The sequence below is a fragment of the Molothrus ater genome, chromosome 4 (assembly GCF_012460135.2).
Source record: "Molothrus ater isolate BHLD 08-10-18 breed brown headed cowbird chromosome 4, BPBGC_Mater_1.1, whole genome shotgun sequence".
NCBI classification, from domain to species: Eukaryota; Metazoa; Chordata; class Aves; order Passeriformes; family Icteridae; genus Molothrus; species Molothrus ater.
Window position 1 is genome coordinate 25,903,309 of NC_050481.2, and position 15,870 is coordinate 25,919,178.

Genomic DNA, 15,870 nt, shown 5'->3' on the forward strand with positions numbered 1-15,870 from the left:
CACTGCTGGTACCAGGGATTGCTGCTAAGTCAGTATGTAAGGGCTGTATGTAGATGCAACTTGCACTGCATCTACCCTATGCTGAATATCATTGCCCACTTTTCAGAGGTGCAGGCAAAAGGGAAAAGCATTGCAGAGAGCATTCCTGACAGACTCTAGCCTTGGCTCTGTTTGGATGTTAGCAGATCTAAGTGCCTGTTCTCCTCTTGAGGACCCATCAATGAATTTCCTCATTGCCTGTACAATACTGCCCTAGCTGACAGTTTTGGCAATTCCTTCATGTCTTTTTATGTCTTTCTGCCTGGACAAGGCACTGAAGACAGGCAGCAGCTGTCTCTGCTGGGATATAGAGGTGGAGCTGCTATGACTTCTGCTACTGTTGGCTGGTGAGGCAAGGTTTCCAATGGAGCAGGAGTATAGAATGTCAAAGCTTCAAATTTAACACTGAGGAAGCTCAAATAAATGACTGGATGGAAAGAAGTGCTGTCTAGAGAAGCAGAAAGGTGGCTTGCTGGCAGAGATATTAAAAAAAAAAAAGTAAAAATCAGGAAGTGGGTTTCTTCAATATGCAGAATTTAGGGTGACTTGCTGGATACTGATTAAGAAAAAGGAAGTATCATCAGCACAGGAAATTGTGTGGCTTTACATATGCTCTCTGAAAACTCTTCCAAACACAGTGCTGCAGGTGGCACAGACGAGCTACAGATGGGGTGGCAGGGCCGTGGGCGAGTGTTCGTGCTGTCTGCTCACGCAGCCTCCAGAGGAGACGGTGCGTGCTTGGCAGGGAGAAGGTAAATCCGAGGTGCTCCACCAGCAGTTTCTTCGCTGTTTTGAAATGTGATGTCTCTTGATGGGAGTTCTGTCCTCCTTCCCCCACCTCCCGTCTTATTCTCCCCTCTTTTTCCTGTGGGCTTTGATGTCCAGCGAAGTGGTTATCAATGTAACCATGAAGAAATGCCTCATTCGAGCAAGTCGCTTCTTTTTGCTTCTGTGGCTACAAAGTGATCAAGGACTAGGTATATTTAGATATTGCCTGGACCTAAGAGGGAATCCACATATTTGAGCACCACGGCTCTTTAGGTACGCGTACAAAACCTGGCAAGCTGTAGATCTTATAATTTGCCTCACTTGTTAAGAAATGCGGAAATAGTGATAGTGGCTTTGATGGCCATACACTTACAAACAGATTTGGGGACATAAGAGGCAGAGAGGAACATTGAATTATGACCCTGATTTTTATTAAATAACCCGCTTTGTGTTCCTCACCCCGCTCCCGAATGTTTGTGGCAGTGGCGCTGTGGCCACCAGGATGACCGAGGACTGGCAGGAATGGCAGGATCGCGCGTGGGAGCCGAGACCGCCCCACGCACCGAGCCGGTTGTTCCGCCAATTTGTGCTACTCGGCACCCCTAGGAAAAAACAGAAACAAAACCAAAAAGCCGACACAGCTCCAAGGCACAGGACTCACCCGCGGCTGGCCCGCCTCAGCTCAGGAGGAAACACGAGTCCCCCCGAAAGGAAAGCCCAGGGGGATGGGGATTGGGGAGCGGTCGGGACGGGACGTCCCGTCCTGCCCCGTCCCGTCCCGTCCCGGCGGGGCAGGCGGGAGCGAGGGAGGGAGGCGGGAGGAGGGGTTTGGCCGGGGCCGGCTCCGGGATAAGAGGCGGGGAACCCTTCGGCGGCTCGGACGGACGGGGCTCTCCGGTGCCGTGCCGTGCCGTGCCGTGCCGTCTGCCGGCGGGATGGAGGAGCTCTACAGCAAGGCGGAGACCCTCGCCCTTCGGAGAAAGCACATCGGGTAGGGGCGGCGGCGGGGCCGGGAGCGGGGCAGAGGGGAGGAAGAGGAGGAGGAGGAAGGTCTGTCTCTGGTGACAGCGCCCGTCCGGACGCGCTCGGCGCTGCCCGCGGGCTGCCAGCGCTGGGCAGCCCCTCCGGACCCAGCGGGGAGGAGGACATGGGCACACACAGGAGCTGTCATCCCTCCGGATTGCCAGGGCTCGGGGCCACCCGGAATTCCCTAGGCGGGCGGAGGGATGCCGTTATTAGAGCACTGTCCATCAAACGCATCATTCACTTTTCCAACAGATCAAAGCAAGCGGCCAGAATGTGGTACCCAGGTGTACGTCTGAAATGAGGCTGCGCAGGGTTGGGGTGTTTTTGTGCATGCACCTGCAAAACAGCCGTGTCCGCTGAATGAACCTGTTGCTGTTCCTTAAGCTGAGTTTAACTGAGGGACGTGCAGGAGGGAGGGCTGCCAGAGGTTGTGACCGATACTGATCAAGAAAAAGAATGTATCAGTAGCACAGGAAATTGTGTGGCTTTGCAGCACGGCTAGAAGCTGTGAGAAAGAAAGCAAACTACTTCACTATGCAGGAGTCACATTTACAAGTTCATAACCTCAGTATACCCAACAATAACTCTCAGACTTACCTGGAAACAACTGTGTTTATCCAAGTTCATATAAACACTGCTAAATGTTCAGAAGACTTTCCTTCTGCTCAGTAATATCATTCAACATAATTACATAGCTGGCACATTCTCCAAGAACAGGGGGGCACAGGGGGGATGCAGGGGGGGCGGGTGGGAAGAAAAATAAAAGAGTGTTTAAAGAGTACTTTGGTTAATTTTATAAGGAGCTTGAATTTTGCTGGAAGTCAGTATGATTGAGATGCTTATAAAATGCTGCTTTTGAAGATTTTTATCCAAAGCAGACAGGGTGAGAGTGTGAGGGTTTTAGGACCTGCTCAGCACCTCTGAAAATAAAGCCTGCAAGGCATTAGTGTTTTGTTCTTGACTGTGACCTCTATATGCTACAGCCATCCATTGCGTAAGGATTTTTTGGCTATAGTATAGAACAGTTCTTAACAGCCTCCTTTAGTCCCAGAGAGTGATTTGGCCATGGATGTCTGTGAGGCATGTAAACAAGCAGAGCTGCAGCCCAGGAACACGGCAGGACATATAAGGACCTGGAACGACGTGCAGACACTGTTCTCCTGTGAAATCAATTGCAGGCAGAGTCAAGCACACCCTTATTAAAGACCAGCTTCTGTTCCCACTGTGCCTGGGGAAGTGCATGGGTTTTCACTGTGAGCAGGAGCCCCTGCTTGACCACCAGCTGAGTGACTCACAAACTTTTAGCTTTTTGTGCAGAAGGATGCAATTGTCTCCAGAGCTGCAAAAGAATCAACCTCCTCAACACTCAAAGGAGGGAGAAAAAGTGAGAAAATTAAAATGGTATTATGTTTATTATGTTTTAGGCCTTCCTGCAAAGTTTTCTATGCCAAGGACCCTCTGAAGATAGTCCGTGCTCAGGGCCAATATATGTTTGATGAGAAAGGAGAAAAATACTTAGACTGCATCAACAATGTTGCACATGGTAAGCAGTTTGACTTGTGAGACTGCTTCTATTCCTCAATTTCCAGTAGGGATCAGGACACATTTCTGCCAAGTGGTGATGTTCACAGTTCTTCTCTGCACATCCTTGTGTGGTTCAGTAATTGACTGAACTGGCTTGATAGTAATAACTAATAATTTTCTTCTTTAGTGGGCCACAGCCATCCATATGTGATAAAGGCTGCAACAAAACAGATGGAGCTGCTCAATACAAACTCTCGCTTCCTGCATGACAACCTTGTTCAGTATGCACAGCGACTCACAGCCACCCTGCCTGAGAAACTCTCTGTTTGCTATTTTGTTAACTCTGGGTAGGTCTGAGTTGTGCTTTTTTATATGACTGTTCTTTATGACTATTTTGCTCCTGTTTGAGACAGACACTCAGGACAGCTTGGTCTAAATCTTATGAAGGACTTAGTAACATGCAACAAAAATATATCCAGCACTGATCAAAACTTATTTCCTATTTGCAGCCATCATATTTAGAGTGATGGCTCCAAGCAAGAGAGCCAAAACATGAAACTGGCCTGCTGAATTCTATGGAACAAAAAAAACCAAAACAAAACAAAACAAAAAAAAAAAAAAAAAAAAAAAAAAAAAAAAGTGGGGGGAAAAAAGCAAGAAGAGGAAATTAATTCTGCAAATTGGTGAATGTTATGTATAGACTGATGAATACCTTCTCTAAATTGACATATAACCTTGGAAACAAGTTAGTCCTCCTTAGGCAGATAGGTAGTCTGTGATCACTTGTATGTCCAAAACAGACAGCCTGTGAGCAAAGGAGCTGTGACATATCAGGCTGGAAGCTTGAGTCTTCTTCCAGGGTGCAGATTTGTGATGGTGCAAGCACTGGGGAGAAAGGAGTTGTGGACTGTGGGAGATGGGGCACTGCTTTTTGAGGGTTAGTGACTGCACTGTGTTCTCAGCTGCAAATTGGCCTCCTTTGTACCAAGGGGAGGTAAATATCTACAGGCAAACTGGGGGAGGGAAAGAAAGCATCTCTTTGTTTGCTGTTTATACAATGGGCTGTTTTATCTTTGCCCCCTTACATAGCACTTATAGTCTCAACCTTAGCAATGTAATCTGTACAGTAACAGAGTCTGCTGTGTTGACTTCTTATATCCATGAGTCCCATGCCTTGCCTTCTGTTGGAATACCCTTTTTATTGGAAGTGCTCCTTCACTGCTTTGCTGCTGTATCTGTTTCCATGCAGGTCTGAAGCAAATGATCTTGCTCTGCGATTGGCTCGGCAGTACCGTGGGCACCAAGATGTGATCACCCTGGAAAAGTAAGTACGCAGAGCAGCTTATGTGAGCACAGCCAGCAGCTCCTGCCTTTACTTCAAAAGCAGCTTTGCAGCAACCCCCTGCTGTTTGTACTCCACTGTCTGCTGAAAGAAAAGCTTTGTTGCTTTTGTATTAAAACAGATCAGGAAATCCCTTTTTCACATTCGGATAAACACAAGTTTTGAAGATCTCTGAAAAATAGGTTTGTTGGTCACCCCAGAAGGTCAGGCACCTGTTAGAGGGCATTTCCCACAGACTCCCAGTGCAATTCATGCCAGAGACTTAAATGTTGGTTTCAAAAGCAGTGGTCTGGCTACTGGGCTGCTCTGGAAAAATGCTTTCTCTTCATCACGCATTGCTGGACACGTTTCATTTTGCACAAATAAATATTCAGTGGTCAAGAAGAAAGATCCTGTAGTTCTGCTGCAGTGCTGCAATGATGCTCAGCTCTCCTTCAGTGAACACAAGTATGCACACAAAACCAAGGGACTGCAAAATCAGGAGGTGCTGAAAGGGCTGCCAGCCACTGGGTAGGTGGCTGACATTTCAGGGTTTTCCTCTCCTAGATGCAGCTGTAGGTTTGGTGATGTTGCTGTAGTGCTGGATTTTCTTCTCAGGTTGTGATTAGAAAGTGCAGCCAGAGCAAATGCAAGGGCACATGTCTATCTGAGCAGCACAAACCTTGTTTGACTCAACTAGATTCAGATCCCTGTTAGCAATATACTAATCTATGTGTGTTCTACTAAGAAATAATGACATGTCTTTGGTTTGAGGTTTGATTCACTTCAAATTTATGGTTGGACAAAAGTGTTTACTATTCCCTGAATGCTACATGCTGTAGGCTCAAAAGGCTCCAGTCTCTCATTTCTAAATCAGTTGGCTTCAATAGTAACCAGCTTTAGCATACTCTGCAGTATAAAACACTTATATTCCAACAAAATCCTTTTCTGACAGTGGCTTCTGCCAAACCCTCTCACCTGCAATGCCTTCAGGGCAGATAGTGATGGGCAGCTGCTGCATAAGGTCCCCACTTCTCCATGCAATGCACACTCCTGAGAGTTTTCACAATGGTGATGGGGTCTAGCTTGCAAAGTTTGGGCAGGCCAGAGTGGGGCCCATGGGCTGGAAATGAAGCAGCTGGACCCACCTTTCAGCTCTAGGTAAATCAGTGCAGTCCAGACATCATCTTGGTCTGTCCCCATGTTGGCACTTGATTTTATTCTGTTTCCAGTCTTGCTAGTGAATTAAAGTCAACAGCAATTTCATATTGTCTTTGAGGGAAAGACAGAAAATTATATCAAGATCCCTTCACAAACAATGCTGCTGTGATGCAGATATGGTTGCTATTCTGGATGATGTATAGGCACAGTTGTAAATTTGGTTTTTCTATACATTTAGTGAAAAGTGACTTGGATATTTAACACTCACACAGTGCTTACCATGGCCATGTTACGTCTCTGATTGACATCAGCCCCTATAAATTTAATCAGCTGGGAAAGGACAGCAAGAAGGAGTATGTGCATGTGGTAAGTATGGTTTTTGGGTTTTTTGGGGGGTTTTTGTGGTTTTGTTTTGTTGTTGGAATTTTGTTTGTTTGCTTGTTTGTTTTGTTTTGGTTTCGGTTTGTTTTGGTTTTTTTTTTTGTAATTTTGCCTGTTCTGCAGCATATTGTATTACCCACTTCTGGTGTAAATATATTTTCATTCTGTGTTGCTGATGCTAGTGTACATATGCTCGGCTGATTTCAGTGGAATAAGTACAACAAAATTGTTTGCCTTTGGATTTCTAAGAAGGTGTTCAGCTGTGGGGCTGAACACTTCCTTCATTGTGCTACAGGTTTTCTTAGTCACTGCATTGTATAGTTACACAGTTTGATGAAATTAGCCAATATCCATTGCACTGGTTTGGTTAAAGATGTGCAGGACTTTGAGTCTAGTTCCAAAACTGGAAATGCAGATTGTACAAGTTTGCACAGTTTGGGGTATAGGACTCCTGAGTGTCTAAGGGAGTGTTATTTTCCACATAAACTTGTGCATCTTAAAAAGACAAAAATTTTTCTCAGTCTAGAGAATGTACACCAAGTAGGCCTTCCCTGTCTAGACCTCCTTGCCTTAACCACACTGCCAAAGTAGCATCCACCTTTCTGCACCACTTTTAGTTACTGAGTCTTTTAGTTACTGAGACAGTAACTAACACCATTTGTAGAGGCTCCTAACACCATTTGTAGAAGCTGGAATGTCTCACAGATTTGTACTATGACTAAAATGCCAGGAGGGAAGTGACAGACTGGAGAACCCTACTGTCCAGTTGCAGAAAGGGATCTTCTGGGAGAATCTGAAATAAGGTGGTGGATGGGTACTCATTATTGTGTCTTGAGGGAGAGGAAGGACAGTCTTGAAAGGTGGATGAGGTAGATGATGGTTCTTACAATAGCTGTGTTCAGTAATATTGGATTGGGCACGACAGGCCCAGATTGAGTTTAAGCTCCAGTAAGCAGTTTTGCAATTCAAAAGAAACATTCAGGCTGTACTAACTCTTATTAGCTATTTGTGTGAAAAGCCAATAAAGTGGAACAATAGAAAAGAAAGTAAAAGTTTCATAGAAGCCTTCATAAAAACAAATAAATAAATTGGTCTTTTCAGGCTCCTTCTCCAGATATCTACAGAGGTAAATACAGGGAAGACCACCCAGATCCAGCAAGTGCTTATGCTGAAGAGGTGAAAAAGATTATTGAAGAAACACAGAAGAATGGACGCAAGGTGTGTGTTTTGTGCTCTGGAAATGCTGAGGCTTCACCTATTTATTTTGGCATGGGGGTGTATAACAGGCAACTAAGGACTTGTTTCTTTCCCAATTTCATGTGCTTCCCTCTCCCATCATTTTTTCTATCATGGATTCTGCTTAAAATGCTTAAAAATTGCATTTTTCTATCATGGTTCTCTGCCATTTTTCTATCTGATGCTTTATGATAATTTTTCTTGGCATCAATGAAAGGACCAATAATACAGTTGTATATAAGCAGATGCAATCAAAGCTGTTAAATTTTTTATTTTATGCATTGAATTGGTAGATTGTTAATATCGTAGGGAAAGGTTTGAGGCTAGCTGAGAAACTACATCACAAATTCTAGCAAAGACATAAAAAATCTAAGACATGGAGAAAATCTATTGGAAAAAATCCCAATACTACATTTCTGAGCCTGTTTGGTTAAGATGACTTTGAAGTCATATAAAAAGGTGAAATTTTCACTCATACACACTATGACCTTGATAAAAACGGACAGGTGTACCTAAAATGTGTGTTAATCTTTTATATGATGGCATTAGTGTGTTGAGACTTGTAGGGCTTGATCCAAAACCCACTGAAGTCCCAGAAGACTTCAGTGGAGACTGGAGCATGTTCCCTTCTAGTCCAGCAGGATTACATCACCCCTCTTTTAGTTTCTTCATCAACTTTTTTTTTTTTTTTTATTCTCTACTAACGGATAGTTTTGTTTTTTCTTCCCTTGTTTCCTTTCTCTTGCACATTTCTTAGGTTTTGGTGGCATAGACCTGTGGCAGGACAAGTTGTGCTAAAGGCTAAGCCTCACGTGCAGTGGGAAGCCGCGTACTCTTTGGCCGTGTGCTCACGCGTAGCGTACGGTTCTTTACACGTTACTGCTCGGCCTTGTTTCCAGGAAGACTGCACCAGCACAGAGACCTCTTGATGCTCAGGGAGGGGTTCACAAGTGGTGTGGGGATGCAACCCCTTAAATAGCAGACTTATGCTGAGACCTTGGGGTAATATTGTATCTCTGCTGCATAGACCTCTGCTGTTGACGAGAAACGAATTTTGATGTTCCAGTGTGTCTGATCTGCTGTTCTTACCCTTCCTGACTTGAAATAACTTTCTTTTTCATTCCTAGCAACTGGAATTATTTCATCTGTAGAATTTTTCTCTTCTTTTGTCAAGTGCCTCGTGCTGACATGTTATTTGTGTAGTTATGTGCATTAGGCAGGGGTGCCCAAAGGCTAGCCACAGGTCATCTTACAGGTCAGCGGCCACCCACCTCTACCTGGTGTTCAGGATTAAACAAAAACCCACATATACCTGCAAGCTTTATTAATCTCTTAGGGAAGATGGTACACACTGTTGTGTGTGTCCTGTAAAGTGGCATTTTAAAATAAATTTATGTAGCTCCCAGGAGCTAATCCAGCATCCACTGACACCAGGAAATGTCATCCAGTTGAACACAAGGGCTTATTGGAAATCCTTGCATTCCCATCAGGCTGCAAAGGTGGCCCTGGCTACTGCAAATTTGGGCACTCTGATTACAAAATTAATAAATCCTTTAGCCATAGCTGTTTTCAAGAGCTCTCAGTTGTCCAGCCTATTGCGTGATTAAATTAAGGCCCACATTTAAACATTTATTTCTAGACTGTTAGATGTCTCTGCCGAGGCCAAGTAGATGAACACAGCTCTCACACGAGTTTGTCTCTTGTAGATTGCTGCCTTCATAGCTGAATCCATGCAGAGCTGTGGAGGCCAAGTAATTCCACCCGTGGGCTATTTCCAGAAAGTGGCAGAGTACGTACAGCACTTCAGATGGGCGTAATGGGGAAATTAAACAAAGAAATAGCTTTTTTTACTACAGACTTATCTAATCAATTCAGCTATTAACCTCTCCTGTTCTTGCCTATCTGTGGCTCATTCCTGCTTATTGAAGAATATGATTTCAGTTCAATTTTTTATGGAATATCAGCTAATTTTTAGCTAGATAATTGCTATTCTTTTCCTATCTTTAATTCTCAGCCATAAGTTTGATGGAAGATGAAGTTAAACCAGTTATAATCCTACAGTACCATTACAATACTCCTATTTGACTTAAAAATGTAATTTTTTTTTTTTTCTTATCAAGTAGCATACTAAAAATTTCATAGCTATAAAATAGCTGTAACTGTATTCTTTCTTTTTTTCCTAACTTGGTCTCACACTGCAGAATTTCTATGATGCAGACTGCCTTGTCCTTGATTGCCTACCAATGTTCTGCAGCACTAGACTCTCAAGGTATTGTGTTTGTTTTCAGGTATGTGCGTGCAGCAGGTGGAGTGTTCATAGCTGATGAGGTCCAGGTTGGCTTTGGCAGAGTTGGGAAGCATTTTTGGGCATTCCAGCTGCAAGGTGAAGACTTTGTGCCCGACATTGTCACCATGGGAAAGCCCATTGGCAATGGACACCCCATGTCTTGTGTGGTCACAACAAGGGAGATTGCTGAAGGTTTTGGTGCTTCTGGTCTGGAGTATTTCAATACAGTAAGTTCATAGGTGAAGCTTTGCCCTTTTTATTTTTCTTTTGGTCTGCATTTACCAGTCAGAAGTTATCCAGGTGACCCAGATAACATCTACGGCCATCACTGCATCACATTACTAAGAGCTTGAACCAACCACAGTCTAGTATCTAAAAACAAGTGGAGAAGCTTTGAAATATGCTCTGTATCAAGTGTTACATCATCATATGGACCAGCACAAGCTCTCTGGCAGGCCATGCATCTCAGCTCACATCCACACAGATAAATTCTTCCTTATGTCTCTTTCCCTCTTCCCACTCTGAAATGGTGATTATGTAAAATTCCATTTTCTAGGATAGGTTCCATGCTGGTGGAGCTCATGACCTGGCAGACCTTGCTCTGCAACTGACACCTAACAAAACAGTGGCCCTTTACCAGAAAATAATTCATCTGTGTGCATGCCACAGAGGTTCAGTCTTCTTGTTTACTGAGCCTGATTTCTGCTCCTGTGACTCAGCCTTCTTCCCAGCTACCATGAATTCCCCTGTTTTAAATGGAGTTTATACTCTCTGGATCAAAAGATATCAAGTCTACCACCCACTGCTCTTCCCAGGAGCATTTTGCCTGCATATGCAATCAGCTGAATTCTTCACTCCTGAGTATTTCAAATTACTGCTACCTGGAGCAGAGGAAGAGGGGGCCCTTCCCTTGCCCAAATGTAGGGGATGGTGTTCCACAGCCTGAATGCCACAAAATCCCCACCTTTCTGAGCTTTCCTCATGAACATGTCAAGCAGGAGACGGCAAGAGAAAACAACATGGATAGCCACAGGTGAATGTTTTATTTTGGTAGGTTTTGATTTTGATGACATGTTTTGTTTTGTCTTTGCTTTCAGTTTGGAGGCAATCCAGTGTCTTGTGCCATTGGCTTGGCTGTACTGGATGTAATAGATAAAGAAGATCTCCAAGGGAATGCCACACGTGTAGGAAATTATCTCCTGGAGTTGCTGGCTGAGCAAAAGGAGAAGCATCCCTTAGTGGGAGATATCAGGTGGGTGCATTACAGCAGTGTCAGAGAAGAAAAAGCAGCAAACTTGGTGTGAGTGGAACACAGAAACATGCCATGATTTTGCTACACCTCTCTTTTAAAATGGACTGCCCAAAACTGGTATTGAAAGGCAATACATATATTTTTTTTAAGTTGTCCATCTGTCTGCTTAATTACTTACAAGCATAGCCACTAAAAAGTTCTGGGAGAGCAGGAGAAAGAGCCATCCACATGCAATAACCAAGATGTCAGCACTCCATTGTAATCATGCAGACATTGTTAAAATCTCTGGGATTTCCTTGAGAGATGTTACTATGGATTTTCCTCATGTTACTACCATTGATAATTGTCTTCAGGTTTTTGGGGGGGAAGAGGTTGGGTTGCAGGGGTTTTGTACTTTTTTTTTTTTGTCTCCCTGGCTTGTGATTTTCAGGATAAGCAAGAAAGATAATTATTCTGTCATTCTTATCTGGCCACATAGCATTAATGAGCCAGGTAAATTTATTTGTCCATAAATACCTGTTATCCCATTTTATTGTGTGAAGTTGCCAAAAGGTGACCAAAGACAAAGTCTCCCCTCCCATTCTCCTTCCCCCATTTGCGCCCCAGGGAAGGGAATTACAGTTGTTAGAAACAGTTATTGCATTTGCAGCAGAGGGTTTGGGCTACTGACACTGGATTTCACTTGTCTGTACTTTTCTACTCCAGGGGTGTTGGATTGTTTGTTGGAGTGGATCTGGTGAAAGATAAGCAGAAGAGAACACCAGCCACGGCTGAAGCCCTTCATCTTATTTACAAGTAAGTAGTTCTTAAAGACTGTGTGCAGTGATCAAACCCTCCTAACATTTTCCAGCAGTTAGTCATTAATTTTATTTTCAGTTTGTGTAGTTTTTTTGTGACATAATACTAAAAAAAGAAAACTTTCAAAATCTGTCTTAGCTTGAAGGAAGTGACAGGACACAGTTTTATACCTGTATCGAACACAGGTGTTTCCTCTTTCCACAGACTCAAAGAGCATCAAATCCTTCTTAGTGCAGATGGACCCTACAGGAATATTTTAAAATTTAAACCACCAATGTGTTTCACAATGGAAGATGCAAAACATGCAGTGGAAACTCTTGATGCACTTCTTACAGGTATGTGTGCTCTAGGGCTGAAAGAAATCTCTTCTTTGTTTATTTCCCAATGAAACACCATCACAGCCTAGGCCATTACATGCAAGGGAAAGTAATCAACTGCATTTTTTACCATTCATCAAACTGCTATTCTTAATGGCAATTATTATAAATATATACAATTCCCCCCCATATGTATTTCATCTAAACTTTTAGACAAAATCCTGCTCTTGAGCATTACTCTTACAGACTCAATGTTATTACTCATTTCTGGTCACATGTGCTGTTTGTTAAGGAGTGAATATATTAATTCAGCACAGGCCTGAAAGACATTGCAGATACACTGGTGTAACTTTCCATAATGTGCTCTACCTTTTCTTTTTTTCTTTTTGTTTATTTTTTAACTAGAGTACTGTAATGTGATTGTCTCACTCAAATTGAGCCTGAAGGTTTTCAGGCTCTATTTTTTTTTACCTGAGGACCAACCCAGGGGAAAATAATATCAGTTATACTGTTAGCATGACGGCTCTTGGAGCCTGTTATACATTAAATGCTCCCATCTTCTGAGAATATAACAACTAAAGTTAGACTTCCATTAACCTGCTGGACAAAGGCAGAATTCCACTCTGAAAGGTTTCTCTGATACCCCGTGCTACAGTCAAGCTGCTAATTTTATTATTTTCTCTAAATAACCCCCAGCTAGACAGTCCTGACAGATTAATCACATTGCCTCAAAAATGTTTTAGGAAGTACTCATCACTCTTCAATTGTTCTTTTGTGTGATAAAAACCCAGAGGAATAGCTGATTTTTTTTACTTCACGCAGCTACTAAATTGATGGTGTGCTTACTTCCCCCCACTTCTTTTTAATTTAATTATTTTATTACTTTATTTTTCAGAACTGGAAGAGGCCACTGGAATGAAGACAGAAAATAATGCATCTACAAATGTGCAGTGTAAAAGAAAAGTATGTTTTAACTTTTTTAACTCTTTTTTTCAGATAGGTGTTTGGCAAAGCAAGTATAAATTACTTTGGTAGAGCATTCATTTTTGTTAGTGTGAGTGGCTCTGTGCCTTGAAACTGAGCCCGGAGAGTAACTCACTGCTAGAACCTGAGAGATTTACCCTGTCTCACTGGGGTAAATCTAAAAAGAGCTGAGTAATCCAGACCAACAACGTGTTATAGACAAGCCACCTGCCTTATCTGCTTGTGTGCAAACACCAACCAGACTTTGGGCTACACAAAGTCATGAGCACAGCAGTCAGCAACTCTTGGTTCTTGGTATTACATGCTACTGAAAGATAATTGGCTTTCTAAGCAAGCCTGCAGCCTGGAAGGTGTCCAGGTTTTCAGAGAGTTCCAAGGATTTTGTTTCCACCATAGCTCTTTGGGTATGAATGGCTGACACACACCCAAATTAGGACTTCTTAGGTTGTAGCCCCAGCTCTGGATGAATCTCATATGATTTCTCACAGCCTTAAAAACATGTCACCCTCTCTACAGGAAAGTCTGCTGAACTGTCCTTTGGAGGGTTTTCCACTGGTGCTATGGGGATGGGAATGCAATAGCTCAGCTGCCATGGGGTGTGAAAGTTAAGCAGAGACCCAATGAGTAATTTGCCATATATCTAGATTTTACTAGGTTTGGAGTGCAAGCCTACTCTTACAGACATTTTTATACAGTCAGTTCAATTTCTTTCAGAACTAAGAAGTTCTGAAAGTGGCAGTAACAGAGAGTCAGGCAGAGCTACCTAATGGGAACCAGGTCCAGTGGGTGGAAGACACACACGTGCCTCCACTGACATCCCCTTTCTGTTTCAGACAACTGAAGAGAGTTCTCAGCCAGAAGGTGCCAGTGAAAGCATTGGCCACATGAATGGAGCTGCCTGCCGACAAGAAAATGGGATTTATTCAAAAAAACGCTCAGTGCCAAGTAAAAGAATAAGAACATGAAGAGGGACAGTTTCTTCACTCAGTTTGAATTTGTGTCCATCTTGCTTTTGAGATGAAGAGTGCAATAGTCTGAGTCCTAGGATCTGTTTGAAGCCTAGTCATGCCTTTCATAAACTGGCTGGATTCCTATTAGCTTCAGTAGGTTTAAAATACCTTTTCAGATACATGAGAACTGAAATCTAGATGTGACAGAATGGACAAGTGATACAAAAATACCTTGGTGCTGATGGCAGGTGTGACGTAGGTACACAAACTTGGTGAAAACTACAGATTTATCCATATTATGCAGAATCTGATTTGCTTAACTTCCATAAAGCAAATGCCAATCCTATTACATTTAAACATATATGCTTAATGTGCTATTTTTACAATATTTTAAATTTCAATATGTAATATTGAGATGTTAATTAGTTCCCATGTTTTAATGGCTGAATTCACTAAACAATGCTTGAGAAAGAAATCATTATTATCTTCTAGTGTAACTTAGGTCCTATGGACCATATTCCCAGCTGATGTAAATTGGAGTAACTTTGCTAATGTCAGCAATGCTCTACTAAGAGTCTACAACTCTATGTGTAGAGACACAATGTCTATGCAGGGTACTCTCACTATAAATTCAAGGAAAATAAAGAATCTAATTTTCTATGAATAAAGCAACTTTTATAAATATTTATATAGAGTAAGATTTTAAATTTTTTCCCTAGAGGTTATAGATTGGATCCTATCAGTCTATAAAATATGCAAGTAAAGTATATATAATTTCAGACACACTGATTGATTGAATTTAACCTGAAGGTGTCTAAAAATGAGGTTCCCAGGGATAGCCCAGCTTGCATTCCCATGGATTTGAGTTGTTTTGAGTGTCATGGGAATTACTGCCTGATCCTGTCAAAGCAGTGCTGGTACTTTTTGTCAGTGGTGATGAAGAGTTGCACACCAGCTCCATGGGATTCTGACACATAAATTGTAACACTGGAGAGGTTACTGAAAGGAGAGGACCACTGCATAAACCATGCATACAAACAGTGCTGCAGATACTTCAGGCTGACTTTCCTCACTGTCAGTGTTAAATTTCAATGACAGTACACAAGCCCTGCTTGTCTTTCTTAGTACATGCACAACTCCATGCTATGGAGGACACTAAGGGCTTTCCAAGTAGTTTGTACTTCAGAAAAAAACATAAAATGTATTTATTTCCTCTTCAATCTTAATACCCTAAATTCTGCTGTTTCCTAATTGCTGCTAATTATCCTACTGATATATGACTGAAAATTTAGCACTTTATCTAATTTCATGTTTTCCACAATTTGCTACATTTATGTCTATGTTTCTGGTGTAACTCTTTCCAACATCCTCAAGCTGGCTTATTTTCTGTTTCATGATCCTTGAATAATTCTTACATAAAAATAAATCTCTTGTTTGTAATTATGATGTCCCACACAAAGAGGGGTTTTTGTTTATTTGTTTGTTTTTTTTTAATTTTATTCTGCAGTAACACCTATTTGGTGAGGGAAGTGACTTCAGTTTTAGCTGGAGGTTGTCCCCATGCCAAGGCAGAACTGACTAGGCTGTGTTTCCCTGAGGCACTCAGCTGTTGGCAGCTCACCCTTCAAGCCAAATGTTGCCTCAGCTGCCACAGTTCATTCCCTGCTAACTGCACCAGGAAGGACAGGTCTTTTCCAAAATGAAACTACACAAAGAACTAAGTTAACTTTATTTGGTATGTCTAAAGGCACAGTTTAAGTCACTCCCTGTATGGAGTGCCACTACTTATATTTCACCTCATCCCCTGTGTGCAGCAACAAGCAAGC

At 42.5% G+C, this 15,870-nt stretch overlaps 1 protein-coding gene across 1 annotated transcript; it reads left to right on the top strand.

Annotated features, from left to right (window-relative positions):
- Window positions 1–1,697: 1,697 nt before the first annotated feature.
- ETNPPL (ethanolamine-phosphate phospho-lyase) lies at window positions 1,698–15,487 on the top strand. Its single transcript, XM_036381686.2, has 13 exons — window positions 1,698–1,798; window positions 3,258–3,376; window positions 3,545–3,704; window positions 4,607–4,681; window positions 6,112–6,205; window positions 7,322–7,438; window positions 9,163–9,245; window positions 9,745–9,970; window positions 10,841–10,995; window positions 11,701–11,790; window positions 11,998–12,128; window positions 13,006–13,073; window positions 13,928–15,487. Exons 1-13 carry the CDS (start codon window positions 1,743–1,745, stop codon window positions 14,057–14,059), a joined length of 1,506 nt encoding a protein of 501 aa, XP_036237579.1. The 5' UTR covers window positions 1,698–1,742; the 3' UTR covers window positions 14,060–15,487.
- The last annotated feature ends 383 nt before the right edge of the window (window positions 15,488–15,870 follow it).

What these genes read in the sequence shown, in the direction of transcription:
- ETNPPL (XM_036381686.2), top strand. Translation starts at nt 1,743, where the DNA reads ATGGAGGAGCTCTACAGCAAGGCGGAGACCCTCGCCCTTCGGAGAAAG. An exon ending in GATGTGATCACCCTGGAAAA is followed by an intron (nt 4,682 to 6,111) that starts GTAAGTACGCAG and finishes ACACTCACACAG; the next exon opens with TGCTTACCATGGCCATGTTA. An exon ending in CACAGAAGAATGGACGCAAG is followed by an intron (nt 7,439 to 9,162) that starts GTGTGTGTTTTG and finishes TGTCTCTTGTAG; the next exon opens with ATTGCTGCCTTCATAGCTGA.